At 43.0% G+C, this 25,550-nt stretch overlaps 3 protein-coding genes across 6 annotated transcripts in view; 2 read left to right on the top strand and 1 right to left on the bottom strand.

The window, feature by feature from the left end:
- The first annotated feature begins 8 nt into the window (after positions 1-8).
- LOC104138481 (stAR-related lipid transfer protein 6) lies at positions 9-7,158 on the top strand. Of its 2 annotated transcripts, none has more exons than XM_009666097.2 (7): positions 9-266; positions 842-935; positions 1,087-1,136; positions 3,575-3,701; positions 5,201-5,318; positions 5,999-6,092; positions 6,454-7,158. In XM_009666097.2, exons 2-7 carry the CDS (start codon positions 846-848, stop codon positions 6,605-6,607), a joined length of 633 nt encoding a protein of 210 aa, XP_009664392.1. In that variant the 5' UTR covers positions 9-266; positions 842-845; the 3' UTR covers positions 6,608-7,158. The 2 variants fall into 2 exon arrangements, with proteins under 2 accessions (XP_009664392.1, XP_068782581.1); XM_068926480.1 differs by having other exon boundaries at positions 112-386.
- Positions 7,159-7,686: 528 nt separating this feature from the next.
- On the bottom strand, positions 7,687-20,685 carry LOC138064367 (DNA polymerase iota-like). 3 transcript variants are annotated; one of them, XM_068926477.1, is made up of 10 exons: positions 20,510-20,685; positions 18,656-18,781; positions 17,788-17,952; positions 16,768-16,920; positions 15,524-15,760; positions 14,204-14,382; positions 13,816-13,907; positions 12,102-12,235; positions 10,498-10,700; positions 7,687-8,641 (listed from the first exon to the last, which is right to left on the bottom strand). In XM_068926477.1, the coding sequence occupies exons 1-10, from the start codon at positions 20,625-20,627 to the stop codon at positions 7,814-7,816; spliced, it is 2,235 nt and encodes a 744-aa protein (XP_068782578.1). In that variant the 5' UTR covers positions 20,628-20,685; the 3' UTR covers positions 7,687-7,813. The 3 variants fall into 3 exon arrangements, with proteins under 3 accessions (XP_068782578.1, XP_068782579.1, XP_068782580.1); XM_068926478.1 differs by having other exon boundaries at positions 18,656-18,778; XM_068926479.1 differs by lacking the exon at positions 20,510-20,685 and adding an exon at positions 19,838-19,974.
- A 962-nt stretch (positions 20,686-21,647) lies between these two features.
- Positions 21,648-25,550, top strand: part of LOC138064366 (methyl-CpG-binding domain protein 2) — a 43,433-nt gene continuing 39,530 nt past the window's right edge. Inside the window, exon 1 of the mRNA XM_068926476.1 lies at positions 21,648-22,435. Within this exon, the coding sequence (XP_068782577.1) occupies positions 22,323-22,435 (113 nt within the window). The 5' untranslated portion in view covers positions 21,648-22,322. The remainder of the gene's footprint in view (positions 22,436-25,550) is intronic.

Raw genomic sequence — 25,550 nt, 5'->3', positions numbered from 1 at the left:
GCGGGGGCGGCCGGGGGTAGGGGGGAGGGGAGGGGAGGGTCGCGTCGTTACCCGCCGCCCCCGCTGCTCTGAGGTGGGTGCGAAGCAGCGCGGGGGCGGCGGCGGGGTCGCGGCGTCCGCTGCGCGGTCTGAAGCCAACTGCGTGCGCAAGAGACGAGTCCAGAAGTGCTCGACGACGTTATTGACCTTAGAACCGCCATAAAAACTTCTTATGACCGAGGGCTGCCAGGCAGATACCGCGCGCGTCGGGAGGAGAGGGCGGAGAGGTGAGAAGCGGCCGGCAGGGCCGTGTCGGCGCTGGCGAGGGTCCGGGCGGCCGCCCGGCCTGCGCGGTCTGCCTGAGCCAGGCCTTGCCCAGCAGCTTGCACACTGCAGCGCCCATAAAGGTGATGGGGTGGGGGGAAGCCTCTGTCCGGCTGCTCGTGAGCCGCGCCGCCGTTTCAGGTGATGCGAGTTGGCCGCAGATCTGCTCGCCCTCAGCAAACCTTTGCAGCATCGGGGCCTCGGGTGGTAAACTGTGTCAGGGGAGGTAGTTTTAACGTGCGGTAACGTTGGATTTAGTGTGGAGTGAGGAGCGCGTCACATGAGAGGCTGTTCAGTCTTAAGACCTGCTCCAATAGCTACTTCTCAGGGCAAAATATGCATGGAAACCGCTTATGGTTTTGTTTAAATAAGGACTCTCTTTTTCTGAAACAGTATATGACGGATAAGAAGTAGTTGATTCGATAGAAATACTCAGTAAAGGTTCGTTAAAGCCTGTGGGAGGATGAGCCCTATGCTTTTTGCTCGTTGAGAAGTGCTTTTATCAATATGCCAATAAATTGCTCTTAAATCTTTACAGATAAATGGACTATAAGAAAATTACGGATGAAGTTTCTACAAAAATTCTATCATACAACCAAGATACTTCAGGATGGAGAGTGATAAAAGTTTCAGTAAGAAAATACTAGTTAATATTGTTCATGATGTTGTTTTTATTAAATCTGTTGTGTTGTAAAAAAGTGTTTACAATTTCTTTTTGCTTTAAAAGTTAGTTGAATGCTTTTTATCAACTCCTGACTTACTATTTTCCTCTTCTCTCTTGAGAAAAATATTACAGTTGCTTCAAAGCCTTCAAAAGAGTATTCAGGAAACATGTAAGTATTTATATTTTGCTTCTCATTGTAATGAATATACACTTCAGTTTTTAAGAGTGACACTCAAGATTCGAATAGAAAAACTAATCATAATCTATCCTTCTGAAAACTGTTAAGCTAAAATTTGTTGGCTCTAGAAAAGATGTTGTGCTATAGTTGCACAGTGTCAGTCACAGTCCTGGAATAGCGAAGAGATGGATTTCCCAATTGGTTTTCAAATGTGCTATGAAAATTAAATGTTGAGTAACAGTTGTTATAATGGAATAAGTAAATATGGAATCACTGTTTCGGCCTGAAGTTGCTAGCTCTTCCTGGCAGGAAAATTCTGTTCATACCCTTACATTTCAGCTTCCCTTTTCACCTCTTTATCTTTGTGAATTGACTGATATTCACAAATGTAAACATACTCTCTCACTCTCCCTTCTCTGTCCTTTTTCTGCCCTTCTTCTTTCTAGCATCTGAAACAGAATACATTTTATCAGGGAGGAGAGGCCCATGCAGCCTCTGGAGCAGCAGCTCTATCTATCTTTCCTTTTCTTGAGCTATGAATTCTGTGCTACTTTTGTTAAGCAGCTGGATTTGGCCCAAAGGGTGGAGTTAGGTGAGGCAGACTAGGCTGCTTCTCGCAGCTTGCTGTCACTGATAAGAGTTGGTGTTGCTCTTCACATTGCTGCACTCTTCTTCCTTACCCCCTCTCCTGGCTCTGCAGTCCTGCTTCTCGTTTGTGCTGGCTGTGGCCCTCAGCTGATCCCTTAGTGACCAGGGGAAAAAAATCACCCTGAAGAGAAGCATGTGAAAGGGGAGGAAAATAGGCACTTATGACATGTCCTGAGCTTCTCTTCTCTTTTAAATGCTTAATGCATATTGAGTTAAGTGAAATATTGATCTAGACAGATATACAGTAGAGAAAATTTGCATCTGAATCTTTTTTCTTCTGAATATGATATATTCCTGACTAGTGATATTGTGAATCCAAAAATCTTGCTCAATTACTTTTCTGAAGGTGTCAACAACAAAGGTATTCGCTACAGAAGTCAATGCTGTGTCACTAGTATTACTGAAGAATTATACTATAGCATTATAATGAGATATGCTAGGGACTGATACAGCTTATCTTTTATGAAGTAATATCAGCTGCTTCTGGGAACAGAATTAGAGCTGTTCCAATTTCCAGTTTGACACTGGATATTTATTAACCACATATCACAGATGGCAGTTTCCTTTTTCATTAACAGGAGTATTAATGGTTTGCTTTACTTGCTAAAATAAGTCAATATATGATTTGGTAGTGAAAAAGAATGCAAATCCTGGCTTCAATCAGGTGAAGTGCCCTTTTATTCTAGCAATTGTATTTTTCAGAAGCCTTGCATAGAGGAAACCCTTCTGATTAACGACTCCTACTGAGTTTAGGAGAGAAGATATTACAGGATGGAGGCAAGAGCTACTCACGAGATTGGTAAACATGATAAGTTCATGGCAGCTGTGGAAATGAAGGGTGTATCCAAATAGTAACATGCTGATTTTAACTGGCTCTGCCACAGCTTACGTTCCCTGTTTTTCAGTAGACATTAACGTGTTTTCCATCACCATCTCTACCTGTTGTAGGTACTGGAGAGTCGAGTTTCTGGAGTAGGCATGTACACCCACACTGCACTTACTCCACCAAGGCAGTTAAGTGGTGACAAAAGCTGCTGCAGCGTGGAGAAGCAGACCCATAATTTTGCAAGGCTGCTGCACTGGGTTTTAAATCTAGTTTTCTTCGCTGCTCTTGATTTACGTTCATACATCATCAGGGAATGTACAGCTGGTTTCATGAAAACTTTTTGTAAGCATAGTCTCTTTCAGAGCTCATCTATGTTCATGCAGCATCTTTCACCTTTGGTTATAATTGCTGCCCTGTAAGTGCTTACTGCAATGATTCACAGTTTCTCCAGAAACTAGGTGTGAGAACTATCAGTATTAGTGAGCAGTTGCTAGCATTGCAGGAGCTTCCTGTTTCCTTATTAGTGGCCCATTTTTCCCCTCTTTGAACTTTCCCTTGAACTCCCCAGAGGATTATGGACAAAAGTTTGAGAAATGCTAGAATAGACTAGTTTAGAAATCTTCTCACTGTCCATCAAAATGGATTTTGGAAGTAGTCATTTGGAAAAAGATGAATTAATGGATGAACATTGCTACGTGTATTTGAACTAACAGGTTCCTATCTAATAATTCACGATAATTAATTTAAAATGAATGGTGCCAAGATTGTAATTCTCTCAAAAAAGAGTTGCAGAATAAGTATTTTTATTATTATTTGAAGTTTAATCAATCCAGCAAGTGCTTTACCTCATTATAGCCTGGCATACCCAACTGCTAGATCTTTATTATTATATAACTTCTTTTTCCAGTTCACAAATACGAACTAATAATTTGGTTTTGTTTTTTATAAAATCTAGATACCGAGGAGAAGGGATAATTAAGGAAGTCCCTAGTAAAATTATTCCTTTTATGTATCTTCCTGAATATCGAAACAAGTGGGACAAAGCATTACAATCTTACAAGCTGTTGGAAAAGATTGACCAGGTAATACAATAATTTCATTCAAAGATTTTTTTTTTTTTTTTTTTAATCTCTTTCTGCCTGAGTTGTGGTCATTAAAAAGACCTCTACTGGTACAGAGAAAATTTAGTCTCTAGGATGTCAGTATGAAGTACATTCTGGTTTGGTAAAAACTTTTCATTTCTAAATGTGCTAGCTGATGTGGAGTAGGTATGAATTGTGTCCCTCCTTTTAGGAGTGAAGTATTTATTATAAAATAAATAACCTTGAGCACGTCAGTAATTCAGTGGATAGAAAACATCAGAAGTCTCCATTAAGCGTAGGATGAGACAAAATCACACCAAAATCCAGAGAAAACACCCCTCTGAGTTAGTGTAGTTAACACAAATTAAAAAAACACTCTTCTGGCTTGTAACAAACTAGGATGTTTCTTTGGTAGTATATCAACACAGAAATTTGGGGAGGGAGGGAGGGAGGGAGGTATAGTGGGAGTTTTAGAAGTTAAATATACAACTACCTCCAATCCCTGAAAAACGCAAATAACTTCAGGTCTACTTTGTATGTACTTGATTGTATTTGCATGGGAATACCAGGTAACTTTTATGTGAACACAGCTATCATAGACATGAATTAGATTGCACTCTAGGGAATCTGCAGATCAGATCCTTCTTAATTTATGTTGTTATTATTATAGCTACTATAGTTGGACACTGTCTTGTATTCCCCTAGATGCTGAGCTATTTTAAATACACTGAAGTCAAGGACAGCATGGAAATTGAATTGATACTGTACCAGAGCAGTGAAACATTACATATTTAGAATTCCATTTATTTTTGGCGTTGTCCCAGGTGCTCTGAAAGACAAGAGCTTAAAACACCCACGAAGAATATCAGTTCTGAATTAGCAAGCCTTTATCTAAGCATTTGAAAGAAATGGCCCTGCATATGATTGAGAAAGGTCTAAGAACATATTCCACATGTATAAATGACTCATGTATGAAAATACTCTCTATACTGATAAAATAAAAATCTTCCCCTTTTTCTCTTCTGCAAATCTTTCACTTCCCTCTGCCTGGATCTGCCAGAGTTTGTCAGATATTAGGATATATTGGTACATTCATTCATTTCTCTCTGCTTTTTTGGAACTGGTTAGTTTTAAAACACATGCTCAGACCATGAATCTTTGTCCTAGAACGTAACATACCATCTAGCATATGTATCTTAATGCAAATTAGTATCTGTAGAGCTAGAATACTTGGTGTGCACGTTTTGAGCTTTTTATGTGGAAATGATATTCCTTGCCTCCAGTCACAAGGAATGGCAATGCATCCCAGCACTCTAGGAAATCCCTTTCATGGCAGTTATGGGTGTTAGTTCAGCACTAACTGGACATGAGAACTGTCTTTCTTTGCTAACAAATAAATCCATTCTTGCCACATTCTCATTATTCAGCTGCTTTTCCAGGTAAATAAAAATTTAGCTGCTTACATGTTCATTCAACAAATTACATTTACTTACTTGTAGGATACCGGTATATACCACAGTGTAACACACAGTTATGGTATGGGACTGATTTCATCAAGAGATTTTGTTGACTTGGTGCATGTTAAACCCTATCCTGGTGGTATCCTTACAACTAACTGTAAGTTTTACATAACTACTGCATGTTTATATATCTTGGCTGCATTCTGGAAATCCTAATGTGAATTGTTTTCCAATCAGTTCTGCAGCCCAGTCACAGTATATAGTACTTGCTCCATGTGCGGTCTTACTAAATTAAATACTAACAATCCCTTCCTGTTTATCCTCAAACCAAAGTTTCTTTTTTTATTTTAATATTGCAACTAGAAAAGTCTATCTCAAAAAAAAAAAAAAAACCCAAAACCGTGTTCTTTGTTTATTCTGCTGACACAATAAGCTATTAGCATATCTGCTAACAGACTCCTTTGTTCAGAACTAAACCACAAGTCAGCTTTAGGTACATATAAACACGTCTCAATGATAGTACTTTTGCCCAAGCATCTGTAGAAATTTTTACGTATATTGAATTACTTGCACAAGTATTTAATGTTGTTTAGGTATTTTGCCTACAGAATACACTTCCTTAATGCCTGGCTGATCATGTTGAGAGTTTTTTTTTGTACTATCCCATTTCTGGAATAGTGCTGTGTTTTTAAAAGCTTTTCTTAAGTTACAATTTTTATATATTTTATATATATATATATATATATGTGTAGAGAGAGAGAGAGAGAGATAGATGTACATATAGATGTGTATATATAAATAACTAATTTGATGCCGCTTTTTTGTGCGGTGATACAGCTGTCAGTGTGGAATATTCAGGATGCCCTCCAACTCCTCCTTGCGTCCGTGGCTATAACAATCCTTGTGGGTATGTGTGTTCACCCTTGCCAGAGTAAGTATTTTAAACCTCCTTATGTTATTATCTTCGATTATTCAGTTATCTTCTCTATGCAAGACTTTATAAAAGCCACACAAGAGCTTTTTTATTGAGCCAGTTATATTCCAGGGAAACTTTTAGATTTTCTTGGAGGTCAGTTTTCTGGCTCAGACAGTCTCCTTAAACTATTTAGGGAACCTCCTGAGACGCATAGTAATAACTGAAGTTCATGTCCTAGGAACTTTATCCATAATCCATTCTTTCATATTAGTAATGCTATTTCAGAGATGGACTATAAATTGTAACTTGCATCTCAGTAAGTTTAGAAGCAAGAGAGATGAGTTTTAATTGAAGGCTTCTGTCCTTTTCATCCTAGGAATCCAGAGCATTCCAAGCTAGTTGTATTTATTCAGCCAGAATTAGGAGGAATGCTTCCCTACTCTGTGGTGGAGACAGCAATACCTACTACTCTCATAAATTTAATCACTGAAACAAGAGCTGGACTGAAAGGCTTGAAAGACCATAATTAACCATAAGTGAAAAATAACATGCACTTATGCTATGTGCATCTTTCATCTGTGTTCATTTTAAAATAGAGGATGAAGTTTAGTATTTTAATTGTGGTTTATGTGGAAATGTGTAAAGCTTAACTTATCTGTTAAATATTAAATTATGAATGCTATTTTTTTCTGCTCTTGGGAATCATGTCAGAATTTACACTGAAGTGCCATCAGAAATACAGGGTGTAGCTTTCAATGTAATCAAGTGATGTTTTGTAATATTTTTGCACTTTGTATACAGTTATGTGAGAATATGGTGATGTAAACTACAGCAATGTTAAAATAGTCAAAAATATTTTGCCATAGCTTTAAACACATTTTGATAACTTTTTACCTCAAAATTACGTACTTCTGACTGAAACAAGCAAGCATCCTGTATACTGGAGACATTAAACATGTTTATTACTATAAATGTGTAATAGCAATTAGCAACTATTTCAGTGTTTTGGAATTAAACATCCAAAGACGAGCCTGATGAATTCAGTTATATAGCGTCTCATTAAAAGCTGCTCTGTAACTCAGTTGTGTCACTTCCTGAGTCCTGAACACCAAACCAACCTCCAGTCAGCCTTTTTATGCTGCGTACTGTCCCGGAACATCCTGGTGATGCAATGTATTTATAACTAATGCTTCCAGCCTTACTCCTCAGTATTTCTAATGCTTCCAGTTACCATTTAACTGCAAAAAATATTGACTGCTGTGTCAGTTTACATTACAAGTCACAGACACAAAGGTGCAAGTTAAAGAATAGCGTGTACAGAGTTTTCATCTTTACTGCTTCCTGCCCTCCCAAGTTGCTGTAACGCTTAACAGAGAAATAGTACAAATTAACAAAATAAATTCAAAAGGTGCTCTTTTCCCCCACAGTCAGTGTGTTAAGGCATTAACAGTGAATACTAAATGGCATTTTTGCAAACTACACTGTAGTATTTTAGGACAATGTAGGATTTATCTGATCAAGTCATGCTTTCTCACAAAATGATGTGCAAGTCTAAAAACGTCAAAGGAAAACAAGATGGAATAGTTACTTCTTAAAGAAATCACTAGTAGATATTATGTCTAAAGTTACCAAAATATATTTTTAATATTCACATCTTTACAATTTACATTAAGTCTTCATAAAGTGAACTGTCTTCAGTGCCCCTTCTTGTAGTGCCCTTGTATTATAAAAATGTTTCACTGTGGTTTAAAATATCTTAGTAAACTGTTAGATTGTGAAAAACACGATGCTGTATTCTTTCTTCTTCTGTTTGCTTTAGGCTTTTCAGGAGGTTTACCCATAAACATTTTAGATGCAAGTTCCTGGTTCTTCCATTCAGCTAGTAGTTCTTTTTGCACATCTGCAGGTAGTTCAAAAAAAGTCTTTGGGTCAACATTAAGGGGAAATACGATTCCTTCTCTGCTACCATGGGTTTTATCCTCAGAAGTTGTCCCAAAGGCTTGCTCATCTTTACTGAAGACAGGTGCAGGCAGAACAGTTTGGCTGGCTCCAACTTCCAGAGCCAGCACATCTCTCTCTCGGAAATTCAGCGAGTCAGTCGCGTCTTTTTCTATATCGCCATCTATCAATATACTTCCAGGATACTCAGAAGAACAACTGGCGCTGGAGCTGTGTGCCAGAGCAGTTGCAGAGTCATGAGCTGATCTGAAGTATATACTGCACCCTGAAGCATTCATATCATCATTTACTCTTTTGGAATTTGGAGAAGTGCTATTTATCTCTTTTGGAAAACACAGTGACGGCCTACTAAAAACATTCTCTGTAGGGATCGTTTCTCCTGTTCTTTCAGAAATAATTTCTTTCCTAATATCTTCTGGAAGTTCCCGGAAGACCTCCTGGTCAATGTCACCAGGAGACAAATGAAATGGGAAGTCAAGAATTCCAGCTTTTCTTATACAGCTTTGCTTTTCTTCTGAAAGTTTCCTCACTGGTGTATTTCCAGTTCTGTTGAAATTCTGGCTCCAGGAAGAGCTTGCCTGGCCCTGTGAGACATCTTCCGTTTCCTGTGGCATAAAATGTACATAATAAAACATAAGTACGTGTTCTGTGTAGACTACTACTTACTAACAGTGAATTCTTCAAATCCTTCTTTAATAGACTGTAATCTTTTTTTCCTTATGATCAGTAACGTTGTCACACACACAATCACACAGAACGGTTGAGGTTGGAAGGGACTGCTGGAGATCCTCTAGTCCAACCCCCTGCTCAAGCAGGGTCACCTAAAGCACATTGCACAGGATTGTGTCCAGACAGCTTTCGAATTTCTCCAGAGAAGGAGACACCGCCACCTCTCTGGGCAACCTGTTCCAGTGCTTAGTCACCCTCACAGTAACAAAGTTTCTCTTCATCTTCAGACAGAGCTTCCTGTGTTTCAGTTTGTGCCTGTTGCCTCTTGTCCTATAGCCAGGCACCACGGAGAAGAGTCTGGCCCCATCCTCTTGACACCCTCCCTTCAGATACTTGGACACATTGATCAGACCGCCTCTCAGTCTTCTCTTCTCCAGGCTCAACAGGCCCAGCTCTTGCAGCCTTTCTTCATAGGAGAGGTGCTCCAGTCCCCTCATCATCTTTGTAGCCCTCTGCTGGACTCTCTCCAGGAGTGCCATGTCTCTCTTGTACTGGAGAGCCCAGAACTGGACACAGTACTCCAGGGGAGGCCTCACCAGGGCTGAGAAGAGAGGGAGGATCACCTCCCTCCACCTGCTGGCAACACTCTGCCTAATGCACTCCAGGATACCATTGGCCTTCTTGACCACAAGGGCACACTGCTGGCTCATGCTTAACCTGTCTTTTTTCTAATCTTATTTTCAAACATAGATCTTGAAGGCAGATACACATGGGGCTTCTCTTCTTATTTTAAAGGAGCAAATATTTTGAAGTTACGTTTTATTGTTTTAAACCTTGGCGGAACTTTAGAATATACAATGTAGTGTTATTCATCATATTCCTCAGCAGTAAAGAAACAGAAATGTATCAATATGCAAAATTATTATGTCAGGACAAAAACACTAAATTCATTATACAAAGTAAGTTTGAGGTTACTAAGTTTTTGTATGACATATCAAAACCACAGACCTTGTCTACGGAAACACTGCTAAATATTTCCACAGCTCCTATACTGTCTAGTGTGTACAGCTGCGAGGGAGATTTTGTTCAGTTCAGAGCAGCAATTAGAAGCTCACCAGATCAGAAGCCAACACTACTGGCCAATTGAATCTTTAATTGATTTCTAGTCTGAACAGGGAGACTTATGAACACACAGAAACAGAAATGACCACTGTAAATGCATTTTTATAACAACAAGGTAGATTATAAACATCAGTGAGATTTTACCTGAGGTAAAAATTAAAGTTCTGTCTCTGAGTTTGTCTTTAAATCAAATTTAAATCAATTCCACCAAAATATGATCTGTAGATCAGCTACTCTAGAAGTACTAGCTCCAGGATATTCAGATGCAAAATATGAAAAGATACTTCAGCGTGACTGTACCTGAATCACTGACCTGTTGTTTCACAACTGCTAAACAGATGGCAGATCTTACTGGAATCAAGAGCTAAATTCAGGGATTAGTTTTGGATTTTTCCTTTAGTGAATTTGTTCTCTTCAGTCTAAAGGGTCAATAACTTAGCTGGCTGTCCCATTCACGCTACGCTGAATGAAACATATTTAATAATAACTAAAGAAAGAAAGCAAACAAGTAACGCTCAGAAGACTCCAAAAGAATCTTTATTTTTACTACACAAATACAATTTGTGATCCTAAAGCTTCCAAAGCATTAAGGTTTAAATCTATATTGACAGAAACATCATCTCAGAACTTACTTACCTGGAAAAGAAATTTTCAGTATCTTTCAACTTACCTGGACATTATTACCAGAGGCTGAAGGTGGTGACACCTCTGTTAGATAAAAACCAATTGATCCTTTCTTGCTGCTAGGAAGATCTTTGAGGTTGGAGAAGCAGACACTCAGAAGCGTCAGATGAAATGGTAGGTCTACGTTTATCATCTTTCGAAAGAGTTTCATTAGAATATCAACCAATGGGGATATAATACTGCTGCTTTCTAATACAAAAAAAAACAAAAACAAAAAAAAGCAATGTATGTAATCAAAAGCCTTCTGTAAACAACTGAAAGAGATTATGATTTAAGTAGCAAAGTACAAAGGCAAAATATTAGGCACTCTTAATTTTACATTCTGAACTTTCATCATTTTGCGTGTAGACAAAAATAGAGATCAGTAGTAAGCTAAGAAGTTTAAAACCTTTATTCATTTCACAGGGCGAGTTCCTCAAGTATTATGTGCTAAACACCTGCTAAAGGTTTCCGAAATAATCTGTTAAAATAACAGTCCTAGAGATTTACCCCTAATCAATATAGCTTAGGTCATTAAGACTTCTGTTTTGCCTTGTCAGGTATGCCCTGAACTGAATGCAGACTGCATTCCTTTCCCCACTCCTCCCCGCAAAATGCTGAATCTTATTCCTGGAAAGGTAGCTTAATATTATGTACTTCAGTTAGGAGAGAATAATTACATAATACTTGCCAAGCTGAATTGGTTTGAGCAATGGTCTAGCTCTACGAAAAAGGGCCTTTACAGGGCTACGCAGGTATACGACACTACATCAACACTGGCAATCCCAATAAACTGTGCTGGTATTTGCCTGACTACATGAGAACAACAATAATTTTTAGTCACCTCCAACATAGCAGGAATCCACCCAACTGTGAGAAATAATTCAGGGATTAATAAAGCAAGTCAGGGAACAGTGATTCTGCATGCTAGTATAGCAGTGTTTCAGATTTATCTCCCCTCTCCTCGAGTGTCAAATGAATTGCAATTGCTGGTTAGGTTGGAAAACTTAAGTTTGAAAAAGATGAGAGCTATGTGTTATTAATTTTAAAAAGTACATCAAAAAGAGACATTTTATTACATAATAGATTCCATTTATCTGGGAACATAATTCAAATCCATAGCATAGGCAAGCAGATAATTAATGTAGGAAACAACATCCCCCACCCACCTTCCAACTTAATGCTACTAACCCAGCAAGGCTGAGTTAAAACTTGACAGTAACACAGATGTTATTCCTACAGTGAATTTCTGTATATTTTTAGCATATCTCAAGATGCATCCATTACAAATAATGGAAAAGCTCCCAACTATTAGGCCTAAGGGATATTATGAAACTAAATAATGGAATTTTTCAGTAAAACAGATAAAGTATCTCAGATTTTCATCTTAATCCAGTTAGCATGTACTACTTTGACAGTCAAAAAGCACCTGAGTATATTCATTAGCTCTCCTCAAAACACTGTTTGTACTTCTTCTAGGTTTGTTCTAATGCTCACACCTGACCTCAGCACCAGTTAACCAACATTTAAAATCTTTACGCAACGTACAATTTTCAGACAAGTTAAAAGATAGCAGCACAAAGTGGATACTTTCAAAAATTCAGAGTTTACCTTTTCCAAATTTCTGAATGAGATGAGGTGGAATAGGACACTGACGACTTTCCCGATTAAACCATTTATTAGTTGAAGAAAACTGGCGGGTGGCCAGCCTTATTGTGTGTGGTTTTCTTCCATCTTTGTGTATTCTATAGAACGTTAACATGCACAAAACGATAAGCATTACTACAAGTATTTTTCAGGGGGTCAAGGAAACTGTCACATCATCGAGTTTAGGTTCCAAGGCCATTTAATTTAAACATTATGGATCTCTCTCAATTCCTACCTTATCTCCATGGATTATATGGGGAACTTTGGGTCCTAGCTGGCTTTCTTAATTACCCCCCCGTTAGAAGTTCAACACTCTGTAAATACTGTTTCACAGAGCTGTCAACTGAAATGAGTGTTAAAATTAAGTGGATCAGCCTGCAAAACCACCACATATTTCTGTACTTACTACATTAAAAGTAGTGTAGCATTTACAATTGTACCACGTATAATCCAAAGTCTTTAGCTTTTCTTTTGGGTTTTCAAGAAAATATCACCGCTTTAGGGGCAGAAGGTTAGCTTTAGAAGGAAGGGAAAACAAAGAAACAAAGTGTGTAATTGTTTCTCTCAGAATCCAAAAGGCATGCAGATATTTTCCCTACACAAGACTTCTTAATTCTAAATGTTATGAACAAGATGGGATGTAGAACAGCCTCAATCCAGATTTTATGATTACTGAGCAAAGTCCGATAGGCAGACAAAAGGCTCCCTATCCACAATGTTAATATAACTAAACTGGCTATATCTATTGCTAATCTTACATAGATGTGGGGGTAGAAGACCGTTAAGACTTGTAGTTATTTTAAGACTTGGAAAGACATGAGGAGACTATGAAACTATGTAGAGCAAAAAAGAAAAAAAAAAATCAAACTGATGAGGGAGACAGGTTATTTAGAAGTGACACAAAGAGGGGTTCAGAAGTCAGAACAGCAAGTTGAGGCACAGTAAAAGAAAAACAATCACAGAACAGTTCATTGCTGCTAGGATATTGCTCCTTTCCATTTATCTTTGTAAAATGAACTAGAGTCACAGGACAGAAAGAGAGGACAGGAAAGTCACAGAAATCAAAGAGTAAGCCCATCCTGTCGTCCTCTGATATTCTGGTCAGTTGTCAAATTGCAGTAGCTAGATTTGTATACTGCCTGGATTCATGGGGCAAAGGAAGGAGGAAGAAATGGAAATGGCTTCCAGCCTAACAGAAAAATGAGCTGCCTAACAGCAGACAAGTGTAAGTGGTGATAACTAAGGGACTGCAATTAGAGGAAGTCACACACAGAAAGGAAAGAGAAGATCTATGGCTGGTCATAGAAAATAAGGGAGATTAGCAAAGATGCACTAAAATACCATGATGCATCATCAGAGCAATAGAACAGAATCAGCAAAGGGAATAACGTAAAAATCTTTTCAGGGAAGCTGCATGGGAATGGAATAGCTGGCAGCCAGCTGGGGAAGGAGGATATGAAAGACAGTTAAGAGGAAAACGAGGCAACGCAAAAGGACAATTGATGACTTGAGATAAGAGACCAAAGGGGAACAGTAGTTGGAAAGGCAGGTGCTGTCCTTCCAAGCGCGTTTTGCTGAAAGAAGAAATGTTATAGAGCATGAGACAAACCTTACATACGCTCAGAGTCGTTTCACGTCACAAATTCAGTCAGCAAAAAGAGCTATTGAAGACAGTCACCTGTCTAAGAGGTTAGCAAGCAATGCTTCTATTTTCTCTTTAACTTGCACTTCTGATGAACATTTTTTAAAGGAATCTTCTTCACTAAAGGACTGAAAAAAACACATTAGTCCTTTCAATTTTATAATTAGCTCAAAATTCGCATCAAAATTAAATATGTAGAATTAAATCTAAGATACCTTTGACAGTCAGAGCTCAACTGAATTTCAGGAGCATTACACATTAATATATCATAAGTTATACTAGGGAATATATATACAAAACTGTAGGAATTGTTACATTAAAGTACCACTATAATTGGGAACCATTTCAATTACTCTAGTGAAGCTGTATAAAAATCAAAGCAATTTTTTGCTCTTTCAAAAGTACTTCAGAACAATACTTGTACCTGAGGAGGGCCTGATGGAGTCACAGGGGAGTCATCCTCTCCATAGCTGAGTTTTTGGATACGCTGAGCAGTAGAAACACCAAGCTCCTTCTCTAATATAGCAGATGGAAACGCCTGGAGATCACACACACTTTTAAGGCCCAGCGTTTCGAGGCGTTTAGTAGTTTTATAGCCAATGCCTAAATAAAATGTATATTAAATACACAGAAAAGTGAAAGTCATTAAAGTTATCTTTAGTTATGTAAAGTGAGTTATCTTTAAAAACTCTCAGACTGGTCAACAAAAACATCTAGCTAGTCCACTATCCTGCTGACAAAAGCAGCCAGTAGCACAGAACTCGGGGAAAAAATAAAAGGCAAGAGGGTAACGCAGATTCTTCTGCTGATCTTCCAAGATGATAACAGGTGGGACATTTCCTGAGTTCAAGACTTCATCTAACAAAAAAGTCACTTTTAGTAGCTACTGACTGACCAATTCAGTATACAATTTTTGTACTATAACTTTAAAACTTATTTGTTCTTTTAATCTCCTAAGCTTGGGGGGCAATGAATTCTACGATATAATCTTGTCTAGTGTAGAACAGCTTATGCATATTGACTGATACCTCCATTTGGAAAGCTTCAGCTCTTATATTGTGGAAAACAGTGAATAAGTGCTTTACCATTCACCTCAGTACCATTTATAATTGTATACACTTTATCTGCCATCAGCAAAACTTAACAAAACGTATTTATACATCTTGTAAATAAAGTACTAAAATATTTTGAAAGCATCATTACTCACCCAATATTAAAAATCTGTACTCATAGGTAAATATAACTGCCTGCCCATGTAGGATTCAGTATTGACAGTAACTGTTTTCATTACTGTATTGCAAGTTTTTCAGCAAAATTTTTGGTGAGTTTCTATTCCAAGTTTTGCAATCTGCCATTAGAAAAACCACACTGGGACAGAACAAAAGATCTGCCAAAGTCTGTAGCCTAGATCAATATTTCTTGGCCAATAGCACAGCGTCAGCATGGAGTAACTAGAAAGGTAGTCTCTCAGGCTTTTTGAAGGCATCCTAAAGAATGCTGTATGACTTCTATGACACAACTAAAAATTAAAATAACTGAAGCGTTTTCATTGCTTCTGCAAAGTAAAATTCAGAAACAGTGTAAGAAATGAAAAACAAAACCCTAAACACACCTCCAAATCCTCCGATCCCCTTTCAAGAACTAGACTGTAAAATTATTTCAGCTAAAATTTTGGAAGTTTCTCTCATATTCTTAAGAGCTCTCAATATGCTCTCCACCAATGCTTATTGTACCACCCTCTTACCAGGCACTTTGTGGAGGTGCTCAAGGTTGCATATTAGATCCCGACAGCTTTCAGGCAGAAGAACTGTTTGTTGATTTGGTTTAAAGGTACCAGAAACCAGCTTAGCCAGTAGTTTGTTAGAAGCCACTCCAGCGCAGCCTGTGAGGCCCAATCTAGCATGCACAGCTTCCCTCAACTCTTCTGCAATCCGAGATCCAATAGCTAGTCTTACATGCATTGTATCTTGTAAATTGATAGCTGCAAAAGAGAAGGAAAGCGGGGCTTGGAATGTAAGTACTCATTTAGCTAATTCTCTAAGACATGGAGATTTTTTACAAAATGGATTAAAACAGTATGAGAAACAGGTCCCATGGGTAAGGTGGTATTGCCATGGCTTCATCATCCGAGTTTAAGCTCACGCCTATCTCACAAATCCTGGTAAAAGAGAGAATGCTACTTTCCAAAACCAGAGGAATACTTTTCAAAGATGCATAATGTGTAGGGAGTATTTCAAATATAAAATATATTTGTAGATATCAAGGAAAGTGTTAAATCAGATTCTTGCATCAATATAACCAAATCAGAGATTTAGGAATGCTTTCTACCTAAGCTTTTATTACTCAGATGCAAACAGTAATGAGGAAAAGGACTTTTCACACATTTCCCCTTCTCCTCAAACCATATTCAAAACCATAGAAATAGCTCAAAGTAACATTACGTCCAAGAAAGAAAATTGCTTTCTTCCCTAATATAAGAAATGAGTATCAGAGTATATATACCACATGCACACATGAGAAACAATGGTCACAATAAAGATGTATAAAGCAGCTAAGTTAGCTACTTCAATCTCAGTAACTTTATTCCTGACCTAAAGGCTGTAGCAAAACCTTACTTTTAATTCATAAACAACAAAAAAAAAAATCATTAAATGTTTCCAACTGGCAATAAAGTTCAAACTCAATTAAAATGCTAAATGTCTTAGTACATTAAAACTATTTTAAAGGGAAGAAAAAAAAAAAAAAAGGACAACAGCAAACTGTTCTCCCAAATCACTGTGCATGTTCATCTGCTGCAGACTTACTCTTTGTACCAGCTAATCGTAACACTGATTCCCATTTGTGATCCATGCATTCCCAAGCATGGAAAACAAGCCTAGAGCAACTGAAGCTGCTAACTGCTCAGCTTTAGACAACACTTAGAAGCAAACAGATACTTTATACTCAACTTCACAAGTATTTTTCAAATAGAAAGAAGGTTTAACTCACTTTCGTTATTGTATATGTGGCCGGACACGCATACTTGGGAACATCCAGTTTGTTGTAGTAGTTTTAGTCTTTTCTCTACAATCTCTGTGATATCCACAAAATTTTCATCAAACCCAAGCCTTTCCACTAGTGGACAAAATTCTTCCAACAAATCTAGGAGGAAAAAATAACCAAGGATAATATATACACAACTAAAACTGAGGTTTCATATTTGCACCAACCCACAGCAAATTCCCCATGCATTCAAGTAGGACGCTTGCATGAATAGAGATGGTGTTCCCTTCTGGATTAAGAAAAACAAAACAAAACAAAACAAACACCCCACACTTTTAAATCTTTTAAATATCTTTTTATTTAACAAAAGAAAAAGAGAAAAATCTCTTTAGCCTACAGTTGTCTCTGATCTGCTGTTCTTCTCTCTAATGTTTTAGTTCTTTCCTCAATTCTTTTTGAGATTGGAGACTATAGTTCTCTGTGATACTTTGTCCAAGGGAATCCTGGTTTACCAAGCATGTGGGCTTCCACCTTTAAATTATTACTACTACATTTATTAACATTGGTAGTGATAAAAACAGTAACTAATGCTGGCATATCACTTAGTTAAGGTTAAACTCTAAAGTTTAAGAGGTATCAGAGAAGCTCACCCAGCTGCAGGTATCAGGATTCTGTTCTCCATCACTTATTTGGAAATTTATTACTGAAATCCTTAGGAATCTTTTTTTTTTTTTTTTTTTTTTAATAAAGAAGTATATGGGCATAATCCTAATACAGCATACAGATCCCATGAAATTTTATATGTAATGCCTGACACAGACTGAAACCAAATCTAGTGGCCTATTTTATGGCATATTAAGCTGACACTGCACAACAGTAAGTATTATCACCATAGCATAAGGCTCGTTCTCCTAAGAACTTTTAGAGCAGGAAAATACAACATAGTAACACTATTACACATGCATGCAGGTGCACAGAGTTTAACAGAGAGCTTTTGTCCTCTATTGAATAATTGTTAATTTGTACCTGTAACCTTGTATGACATTTCCCTATATTGAGTTAGATCCTCTCCATTAACCAGTATCAGTTGAGGAAACTTCTCTTTAGCGTCCCTGACAGACATCAGTTTCTTAATTCCAAGTTTTCTGGCTTCATAGTTACAGGTAACTACAATGTTTTTCTGTTGCACACCTGAAAAATAATGGTTGAATGATTTAAAAAATTTAGGTTTCTCTGTATGTCACAGAAGGCCACAGTACTTTCACACCGCTGCCAAAAACTGCAATGCACGTGCTTTGATCAGAATGTAACATTTAAGCAAGCAAGCAAACAAAAAGCATTAATCTTATTTTACAAAACTAAGAGAAAGACACATCTCTTGATTTGGTTACTTGATGGCAAGAACATTTTAAAACATTATGTCTATTTTTTCCCCCATTTTAATATTGCTCCCCATTTTGGGCCTTTTCAAACAATCGTATCTGGAAAACTGCTCTGTAGTCAATTTAAGAAGTACGTTCTCCACTGATCCTAGACATTGACTGCCTTGCGTTTATTCTTAAATTCTGAATGGAATAAAGTATGCTTTGAGCGTGAGCGTGTCAAAAGGTACAGGCTTGTTTGTGGAGCTCAGCCCTCTCACGTATGATATAAACCATCTCCAATCCCCAGAATTGTTCAGAGATGCTGGCAAGCATCTGTACTCCTCCTCAAGAGGATTTATTAGTCTTGTACTCACACAGCTACATAAGAATCTAGCCTGCACCTTGCTCACTCCGGATGTGGTTAAAGCTACTGTGTGACTGTCTACATCTTACTATGCAGGCATGTCCATAGTTTCTTCTGCTTGAATACATATAATCCCAAAATTAACCTGCAGCAAAATAAGTCATACCTAAAGGCTTCTCTCTTAATTCAGGATTACGGATCATTTCTACTTGTGCATAAAAGCAGTCCAAGTCAATGTGAACAATCACTCTGCATGCTGTATTTCTTGCTGACAGAGACTTACTGGGGCCTGCTGCAAGGAAAGTAAACAAAGATTAAAAATTACTAGCAGTCTTATATATGGGGTAACAAACTTTTTTCTAAAAAAAAAAAAAAACCAAATTAGCAAAGAGATACTGCAAGAAGTTTTATATTAATTGTAGCACTGCATTACTTCTAGAATTTCTTATGAACATAATTCATCCATAGCAACTGTGCATACTAATAAGCATTTTCCCCTATTATCAGAGGGTCAGCTGGATTTCTTTTCACCCTGAATCATTTTAGAACATGATTTTACTGACAAAACATCCTTTCATAGTGGAGTACTGAGACTCATTTTAAATATATTTCCAGAAAATATATTGTTTCAATTCAGCTAAGATGTCAATATTATGCTTCACTGATAAGAACTAGCTCTTTTAGAGTATACCCTTCACAAATTTCACAAAATTTCAGCTTGTGAATGCTTTCAAGTAAGTTAACAAAGCACTTTCTAAAAAGTTTATGAGATACAGATATTGAAGCATTTCCAAAGGCAGCCAATAAAGGCAGCAACTGACCATCTAACAAACAGCAAACCCTACTACAGAAAAAATAATTGCCAAGTTGTTTCTTAAAAAAAAAAATTATATCTGTAAGCTGAAAGAACTAGTTAAAAGTTGATGTTGTCCAAATAAAGTCTTTTAGACTTTGGTCCATTTCTAAATATTGTTTTTTCTAAATGTCTTATTGAAGTCAGCTGAGTTAAGTGGAGAAGCGAAGGGGATTATCAGCAGGATCACAAAGAAAAAAAATTATTTTTTTTAATACTGAATTGAGTTGCTGAGCCACTGACTACCAGCACAAGTAAAGGTTAATGCTTGCTGAGGAGAGGTATTTGCTCTCGCCTTACAGACTGTGCAGCTTTCTGAAGGGTCAGTTCTTCTCTCCTGGAGAATTCAATTTTGTTCTCTTGGGACAGAAGAAACTTACTTTAAGTTAAAACGTATCTAAATATACAACTCGATATATTAAAATGACATCCACCACGACTTGTATTTTTTTATTCTACTGATGTTTTTTTCCGCGTTCCTAACACATAACATACCCAAGCCTTGCAATCATCCGTGGGAACGGACACAGCCCTTTATCAGTACTGCAAAACCTCGGCCGTACATCCGCTCTTCAAGCGCAAAGACGGGGCCTCGGCTCAGGCCCACGCGAGTTGCCAGCGAGCCCGCGAGCTCGCTCGCAGGGAGAGAGGCCGCCGGGGGGCAGCTCCCCGCTTCCCCTTCCCCTACAGCGACGGGAGGGGAAGCAACGCAGGGCAGCAACAGCGGTTCACCTCAGGACAGGGGCTGGCGGAGGCGGGCTTCTGTCAGCGCCGGCCGCCTCTCGGCGAGCAGGGGAGGCGCGGGCTTCCGCCGCCGCCCCCCCCCCCGCCTCACCTCAGAGAGGGCGCGCGCGCGCGCCTCAACCGCCGCCGCCGCCTCTCTCACCTCAGCGGGGTCGCGCGCGCCTCAACCGCCGCCGCCCGCCCCCCTCCTCCCCCCCCCCAGAACCGGCGCGCGCGCCTCAGCCGCCGCCGCCCGCCCCCAACAGCCGGCGCGCGCGCCTCAGCCGCCCCCCCCTCCCCCCCACAGCCGGCGCGCGCGCCTGAGCCGCCACCGCCGCCGCCGCCCCCTCCCCCCATCCCGCGCGCGCCGCCTCCCTCAGCGCCCTCAGCCGGCGCCATTGCTTCCCCCGCCCCGCCACCGCCGCTGCCGCAGCCCGCGCTCACTCGGGGCGGGCGGAGCGGCTCTGCCGTCCGACTGCGGGCGAAGCCAGTCCTCCTCCTCCTCGTCGTCCTCCGTGGGCGGCGGGAAGGGCTCCATACCGCCGCCTGAGGGCTGACTCATCCGCCGCCGCAGAGCCGCTCCCTCAGCCGCCGCCGCAGAGCCGCTCCCTCAGCCGCCGCCGCCGCTGGCGGGGACGGCCGAGCGGCCGCGCTCCCGGAGTTTGGCTCGCCCGCCCGGCGCCCGCCCCGCGGAGGAGGGGGCCGACCGGTCGCGCCCGCGGAGTTGCTACTGCCAATGCGGAGGCCGCGAGGAGGTGTCGGCCGCGGCGCCAGCCCGGGCGGCCGCGCAGGACCGGGACAGCGGGGGACGAGACCTGCGCTTTCCACGGAGGCCACGGCCTGCCGCACGGACGCTACCGGAGCTGCCCAGCTCCGCTCGTCAGCACCGGCAGCGCCCCCCGATGCCCAGTCACCCACGCGAATCAGTCCGAGCCCGGTTTGTCAGCACCGGCGTGCACAGCGAGTTTTCCTGGTGGTGCTCCTCAGGCGCTGAGCAGCCATCTCCAAAGAGGGAACGGGGCAGGCAGGCCGGTGATAGCAATCGGGACCCTAGGACGTTATGAGGGAAGCATATAGGATTTAAGGGAAGCAATAACTCTATTATAAAGTAATTGGTATTAGTTCCTTGTTATTAACAAGGACTGTTCAGTATCTAGACAACTTAGTGCAGAAGTTTGTTACAGAAATAGATGGTAAGAAAACAGGATAATGCTACGTCATGGTAAAAAAATGTCCAGAGCTAGACAAAATCTGTGGATCATGAGTTAAACTGCCTCACTGTAAGACACTGTTCAAGAGATGCCTTTTCTGGAGAGATTTAAACAAGCAGGAGGACAGCAGTCACTTTTTAGTATCACTAAGGCTTGTAGCAAAGCTCTGGAATTTAATAAATCAGAAGAGAGAATTCCTCAGGCTTCATCTTGGTAGTTTAACTGTATACCATGCAAATAAATTGCGCTGAACTTGGAATAGGGGATCCAAGAAAATACGTTTTGTTAACAGACACTTTGAAAAAGAAAATAACAAGTGAATTCAAATTTATGATAGATCAGTTTTGTGAGAGATCCCTTTCTGATAGGTTTTAATGCTGCAGCATGTCCCAGAAAAAAAAAAAAAAGACGTTAGCGATCAGCTTCTCTCATCCCGGACGACAAGTTGACACGCGAAGAACTGTTACCGCCTGTTGTGCATCAGCGTCTGCCTGGCACGGTTCTGCGCTGGCGTTTTCTAAAGCGCCCGTCACGGCAGAGCCTAAACCCCTCCAGCCCTCGCAGGACGCCCTTAGGATGCTGAGGACGCCGGCGCAGGCGGCCACGGCGGCTCCCTCTGGCCGCTGCCGGCCCCCACGGGACGGGACGGGACGGGACGGGACGGGACGGCTGCCGGCGGGGCCTGCCCGCCGCGGCGCTGGCAGCGGGGCCGCTCTGGCCCGCCTACGGCGCTCTCTATGGTCGGCGGGGGTTGGCCGCTCTGGCCCCTCTAGGACGCGCTCTGTGCCCCGGCTGGGAAGGCCGATGACACGGATTCCGGGGCTCAGTTACGGAAGCGGGCGCCGGGCGAGCGCTCCGCCGGCTGCGCGCGCAGCCCGGGCTCCTGGCGCCGAGCAGCGCGCCGTGGCCGCCATCGCCAGGGGGTCCCGGCCCCGGCCGTGTCCGGGAACAATAAAGCTCTTGTTGCGAGTGCCGGGGTTGGGAGTCGGGCAAGCCCCTTCCCCGTTCGTCCCTCCCCTCTCCGCCTCGGGCCCTGCGCCCGGTGCATGGAGAAGCAGGGGAGGATGGACTGCCCCGCGTTGCCCCCGGGCTGGAAGAAGGAAGAGGTGATCCGCAAGTCGGGCCTCAGCGCCGGCAAGAGCGATGTCTACTACTTCAGGTACGTGCCGGCGGGGCTGCCCGGCTCGCTGACAGCCCCCTCCCCCACCGGCGGGACGCGTCCGGCCCCGCCGGTGGACCGGGGCCAGCGCTCCGCCGCCGGGGCCGGCGCCCCTGGGTCAGCCACCTGCCCCCCGTCCTCCTCTCGGGGGCCCGCTGGGGGCTGAGGGGTCCGTCCGCTCCCGCCGCCCGCCTGTCCGCGGGCCGTTGGCGGCGTCACGGTCGGTCCCTTCCCGCCTGTCAGGCTCCCGGTCGCCGCCCGCCTGTCAGGGGGCCGCCCGCTGGGGAGCCCAGTCGCGTCCCGCCGCCGCCCGCCTGTCAGGGGAGGGTCGGGGCTCGGTCTCCTCCCGCCGCCCGCCTGTCAGGGGCCGGTTGGGGGGGGGGGCCGGTCCCCTCCCGCCTGTCAGGGGCCGGTTTGGGGGGGGGCCGGTCCCCTCCCGCCTGTCAGGGGGCGGTTTGGGGGGGGGGGGCCCGGTCCCCTCCCGCCTGTCAGGGGGCGGTTTGGGGGGGGGGGGCCCGGTCCCCTCCCGCCTGTCAGGGGGCGGTTTGGGGGGGGGCCCGGTCCCCTCCCGCCTGTCAGGGGGCGGTTTGGGGGGGGGGGCCGGTCCCCTCCCGCCTGTCAGGGGGCGGTTTGGGGGGGGGGCCCGGTCCCCTCCCGCCTGTCAGGGGGCGGTTGGGGGGGGGGGGCCCGGTCCCCTCCCGCCTGTCAGGGGGCGGTTTGGGGGGGGGGGGCCCGGTCCCCTCCCGCCTGTCAGGGGGCGGTTTGGGGGGGGGGGCCCGGTCCCCTCCCGCCTGTCAGGGGCCGGTTTGGGGGGGGGGGGCCGGTCCCCTCCCGCCTGTCAGGGGCCGGTTTGGGGGGGGGGGCCGGTCCCCTCCCGCCTGTCAGGGGCCGGTTTGGGGGGGGGGCCCGGTCCCCTCCCGCCTGTCAGGGGGCGGTTTGGGGGGGGGGCCCGTCCCCTCCCGCCTGTCAGGGGCCGGTTGGGGGGGGCCGGTGCCCTCCCGCCTGTCAGAGGGCGGTGCGGGGGGGCTCACGGCCGCCGGTGTCGGGGAAGGGAGGGGAGGGGGCGGACAGGCGCCTGTCCCTGAGGCAGCGCCCCGAGCCGGCCCGGCTGCGGGGGCGGCGGCCGGGGTCGGTGCGGCCGCCTGCGGGGCCGGGCGCGGAGGGCGGCGGCGCCTCCCCGCCGCCGGCGCTGGGGAGCGCGGGGAAGAGGCGCCCGCAGAGCCGGCGGGAGGCCAGGTCTCCCCGCCGGGGCTGCTCTGCCGCATGTGCGAGCGTCCTGGGCAGCGAGCCGTGCCCCGCGCTCGGGAGGAGCCGCGCTCTGGGCGGCGATACTCCACCCCGCCGCCGAGCACGGGGCTAACCGCAGAGCCTAGGCTCAGGGCAGCCGCGGAGCTAGCGGAGCTTGCCAGGGGCGCCTTAGCCTGGTGTTCCTTGGGAGAGGAGTACTGGCACTGCTGCACGCTGCCTGTGACAGCTCTCCTGAGCTTAGCGCTTCAGTGTAGCAGAATCAACCGAGAGAGAGAGAGAGGGGAGGGGAAAAATCCCAAACCAAATGAACAGAAGAACGATAACTGCATTTAAACTAAGTCAGACTTATCCTAACTTATACCTGAGATAGCCTACCAATATAGTTAGATTATTGAGGGGGAAAAAATGCTGAGTTCATTAAGAAGCTCACCATTAGTAAGAAGAATTGAAATTTTAGCAAAGTTAAAAGGATGTGAAAATCAGAGAAGTCTTGCCCCTATAATGGGCTAGTTATAACAGTACATACTATAGTAAAACCAAGAGAAGCAACAGCAACCTAGTTTTGTTTCACTCTCCTGCTTGCTTTCAGAAACTGAAAAAATTATTTCTTTTCTCCATATAGAAATAAAATACACTCTGAAGTCTTGCTCTTAGGCCATGCTTCTGTAAGTCCAGCCTGCTGCACACCAGAGGAAGCTTTCTTTTGCAACGGCTAACCTCTTACCACAGCACCTCTATTTATAGCTCTATATACATCTGAAGAACCACACCTGAAACCTCTCCCAAACGTTACTGTTTCCGAGCAGAGCTAGCAGCCTCCTTTTGTCTCAGTGAATGGACTCAATCTTTCTGCTGTCCAGCTGGAGGAGTGAGAAATCGTGCTTGCTCCCTCTCACTGATACCAGTTAATGGAAAAGTCGGTTTCTGTCAGTGTTGAATATGGCATCATTTGACCCATCACATGTCACTACTAAACCAAATGAAACCTCTGGCAAAAAGGTCTCTAAATGTGGAGGAAGAACACTGAATTTCTTGAGGTTTTTGAATGAATCCAGCTGAAAACTTTTTTTAGATAAGTTCTGTTTATCACTGTTTTTGTTTTACCGCCTTTGTCTGAATTGCACTACCAACCGTATGCTAATATTGTGGCAGATGATTGGGTAGCATCTGGCATCGCTGTCTACATCTTTGCATCTGCCTTTCCTTGCTTCAGTGCTGCCTTATGAAGCCTGTCTGAAAAATTAAACTCGAGTCTACCGTTTGAATCCTGTTTTCTGGACGGGCTCTGGTTTACTGCAGATTGCTAAACTGAAATTTCTGCATTTCTGTTTTCAGATTTAAATATCAGACTTTTCTTAAGACAGACTCACTGCTGAATTTAATAGAATATATTTAATCCAGGAAAAACTAAATAACTTCAGGAGTTTGCTCAAAATGACCTATTTTAAATTAGTCATGTGTCTGTCCCATCAAAATGTAGGGATTTCAGTATTTTGCATATCTTACGTTCTTAATTAAAATATAAAAATATGGGGAAAATGCAGTAAGCTCCGATACTGCCAGGTTATAGTTCTTGTTGTGCAAAGAACGATATGTAACCTCATTGAATTCGTTAAGGCACTTTACTCAGCTCACTGAAAGCCTGGCATTTATGTTTTTATGATTTCTTAAGGCTAGGAAAAAACCAAGGAATTGGACAAAGCTTCATTTACGGTGATGGTCTAAATAATAATCGGTAATTAAGAGGAACTCTTGCAAGATTAATACCTGTTGCAATTTACCTGACTTACATTTTGAAACTTACTTCTTTATCAGGATTGCTATGTGGCTTTATGGAATTTTAGCATATCATGGTTTAGGAAGATGT

The sequence above is a fragment of the Struthio camelus genome, chromosome Z, assembly GCF_040807025.1.
Source record: "Struthio camelus isolate bStrCam1 chromosome Z, bStrCam1.hap1, whole genome shotgun sequence".
NCBI classification, from domain to species: Eukaryota; Metazoa; Chordata; class Aves; order Struthioniformes; family Struthionidae; genus Struthio; species Struthio camelus.
This window is presented reverse-complemented; position numbering and strand designations above follow the sequence as displayed.

Bases quoted from the DNA above. Each gene is read 5' to 3' on its own strand.
- LOC104138481 (XM_009666097.2), top strand. From the start codon at position 846: ATGGACTATAAGAAAATTACGGATGAAGTTTCTACAAAAATTCTATCA. The intron at 936-1,086 runs GTAAGAAAATAC...TTCTCTCTTGAG, and splicing joins GGAGAGTGATAAAAGTTTCA to AAAAATATTACAGTTGCTTC. The intron at 1,137-3,574 runs GTAAGTATTTAT...TATAAAATCTAG, and splicing joins AAAGAGTATTCAGGAAACAT to ATACCGAGGAGAAGGGATAA.
- LOC138064367 (XM_068926477.1), bottom strand. From the start codon at position 20,627: ATGAGTCAGCCCTCAGGCGGCGGTATGGAGCCCTTCCCGCCGCCCACG. The intron at 18,782-20,509 runs GTGAGCGCGGGC...CTTTCCTTGCAG, and splicing joins AGCCGCTCCGCCCGCCCCGA to CAGGCCCCAGTAAGTCTCTG. The intron at 16,921-17,787 runs GTACAAATTAAC...TTTTCCTCCTAG, and splicing joins AATGTCATACAAGGTTACAG to ATTTGTTGGAAGAATTTTGT.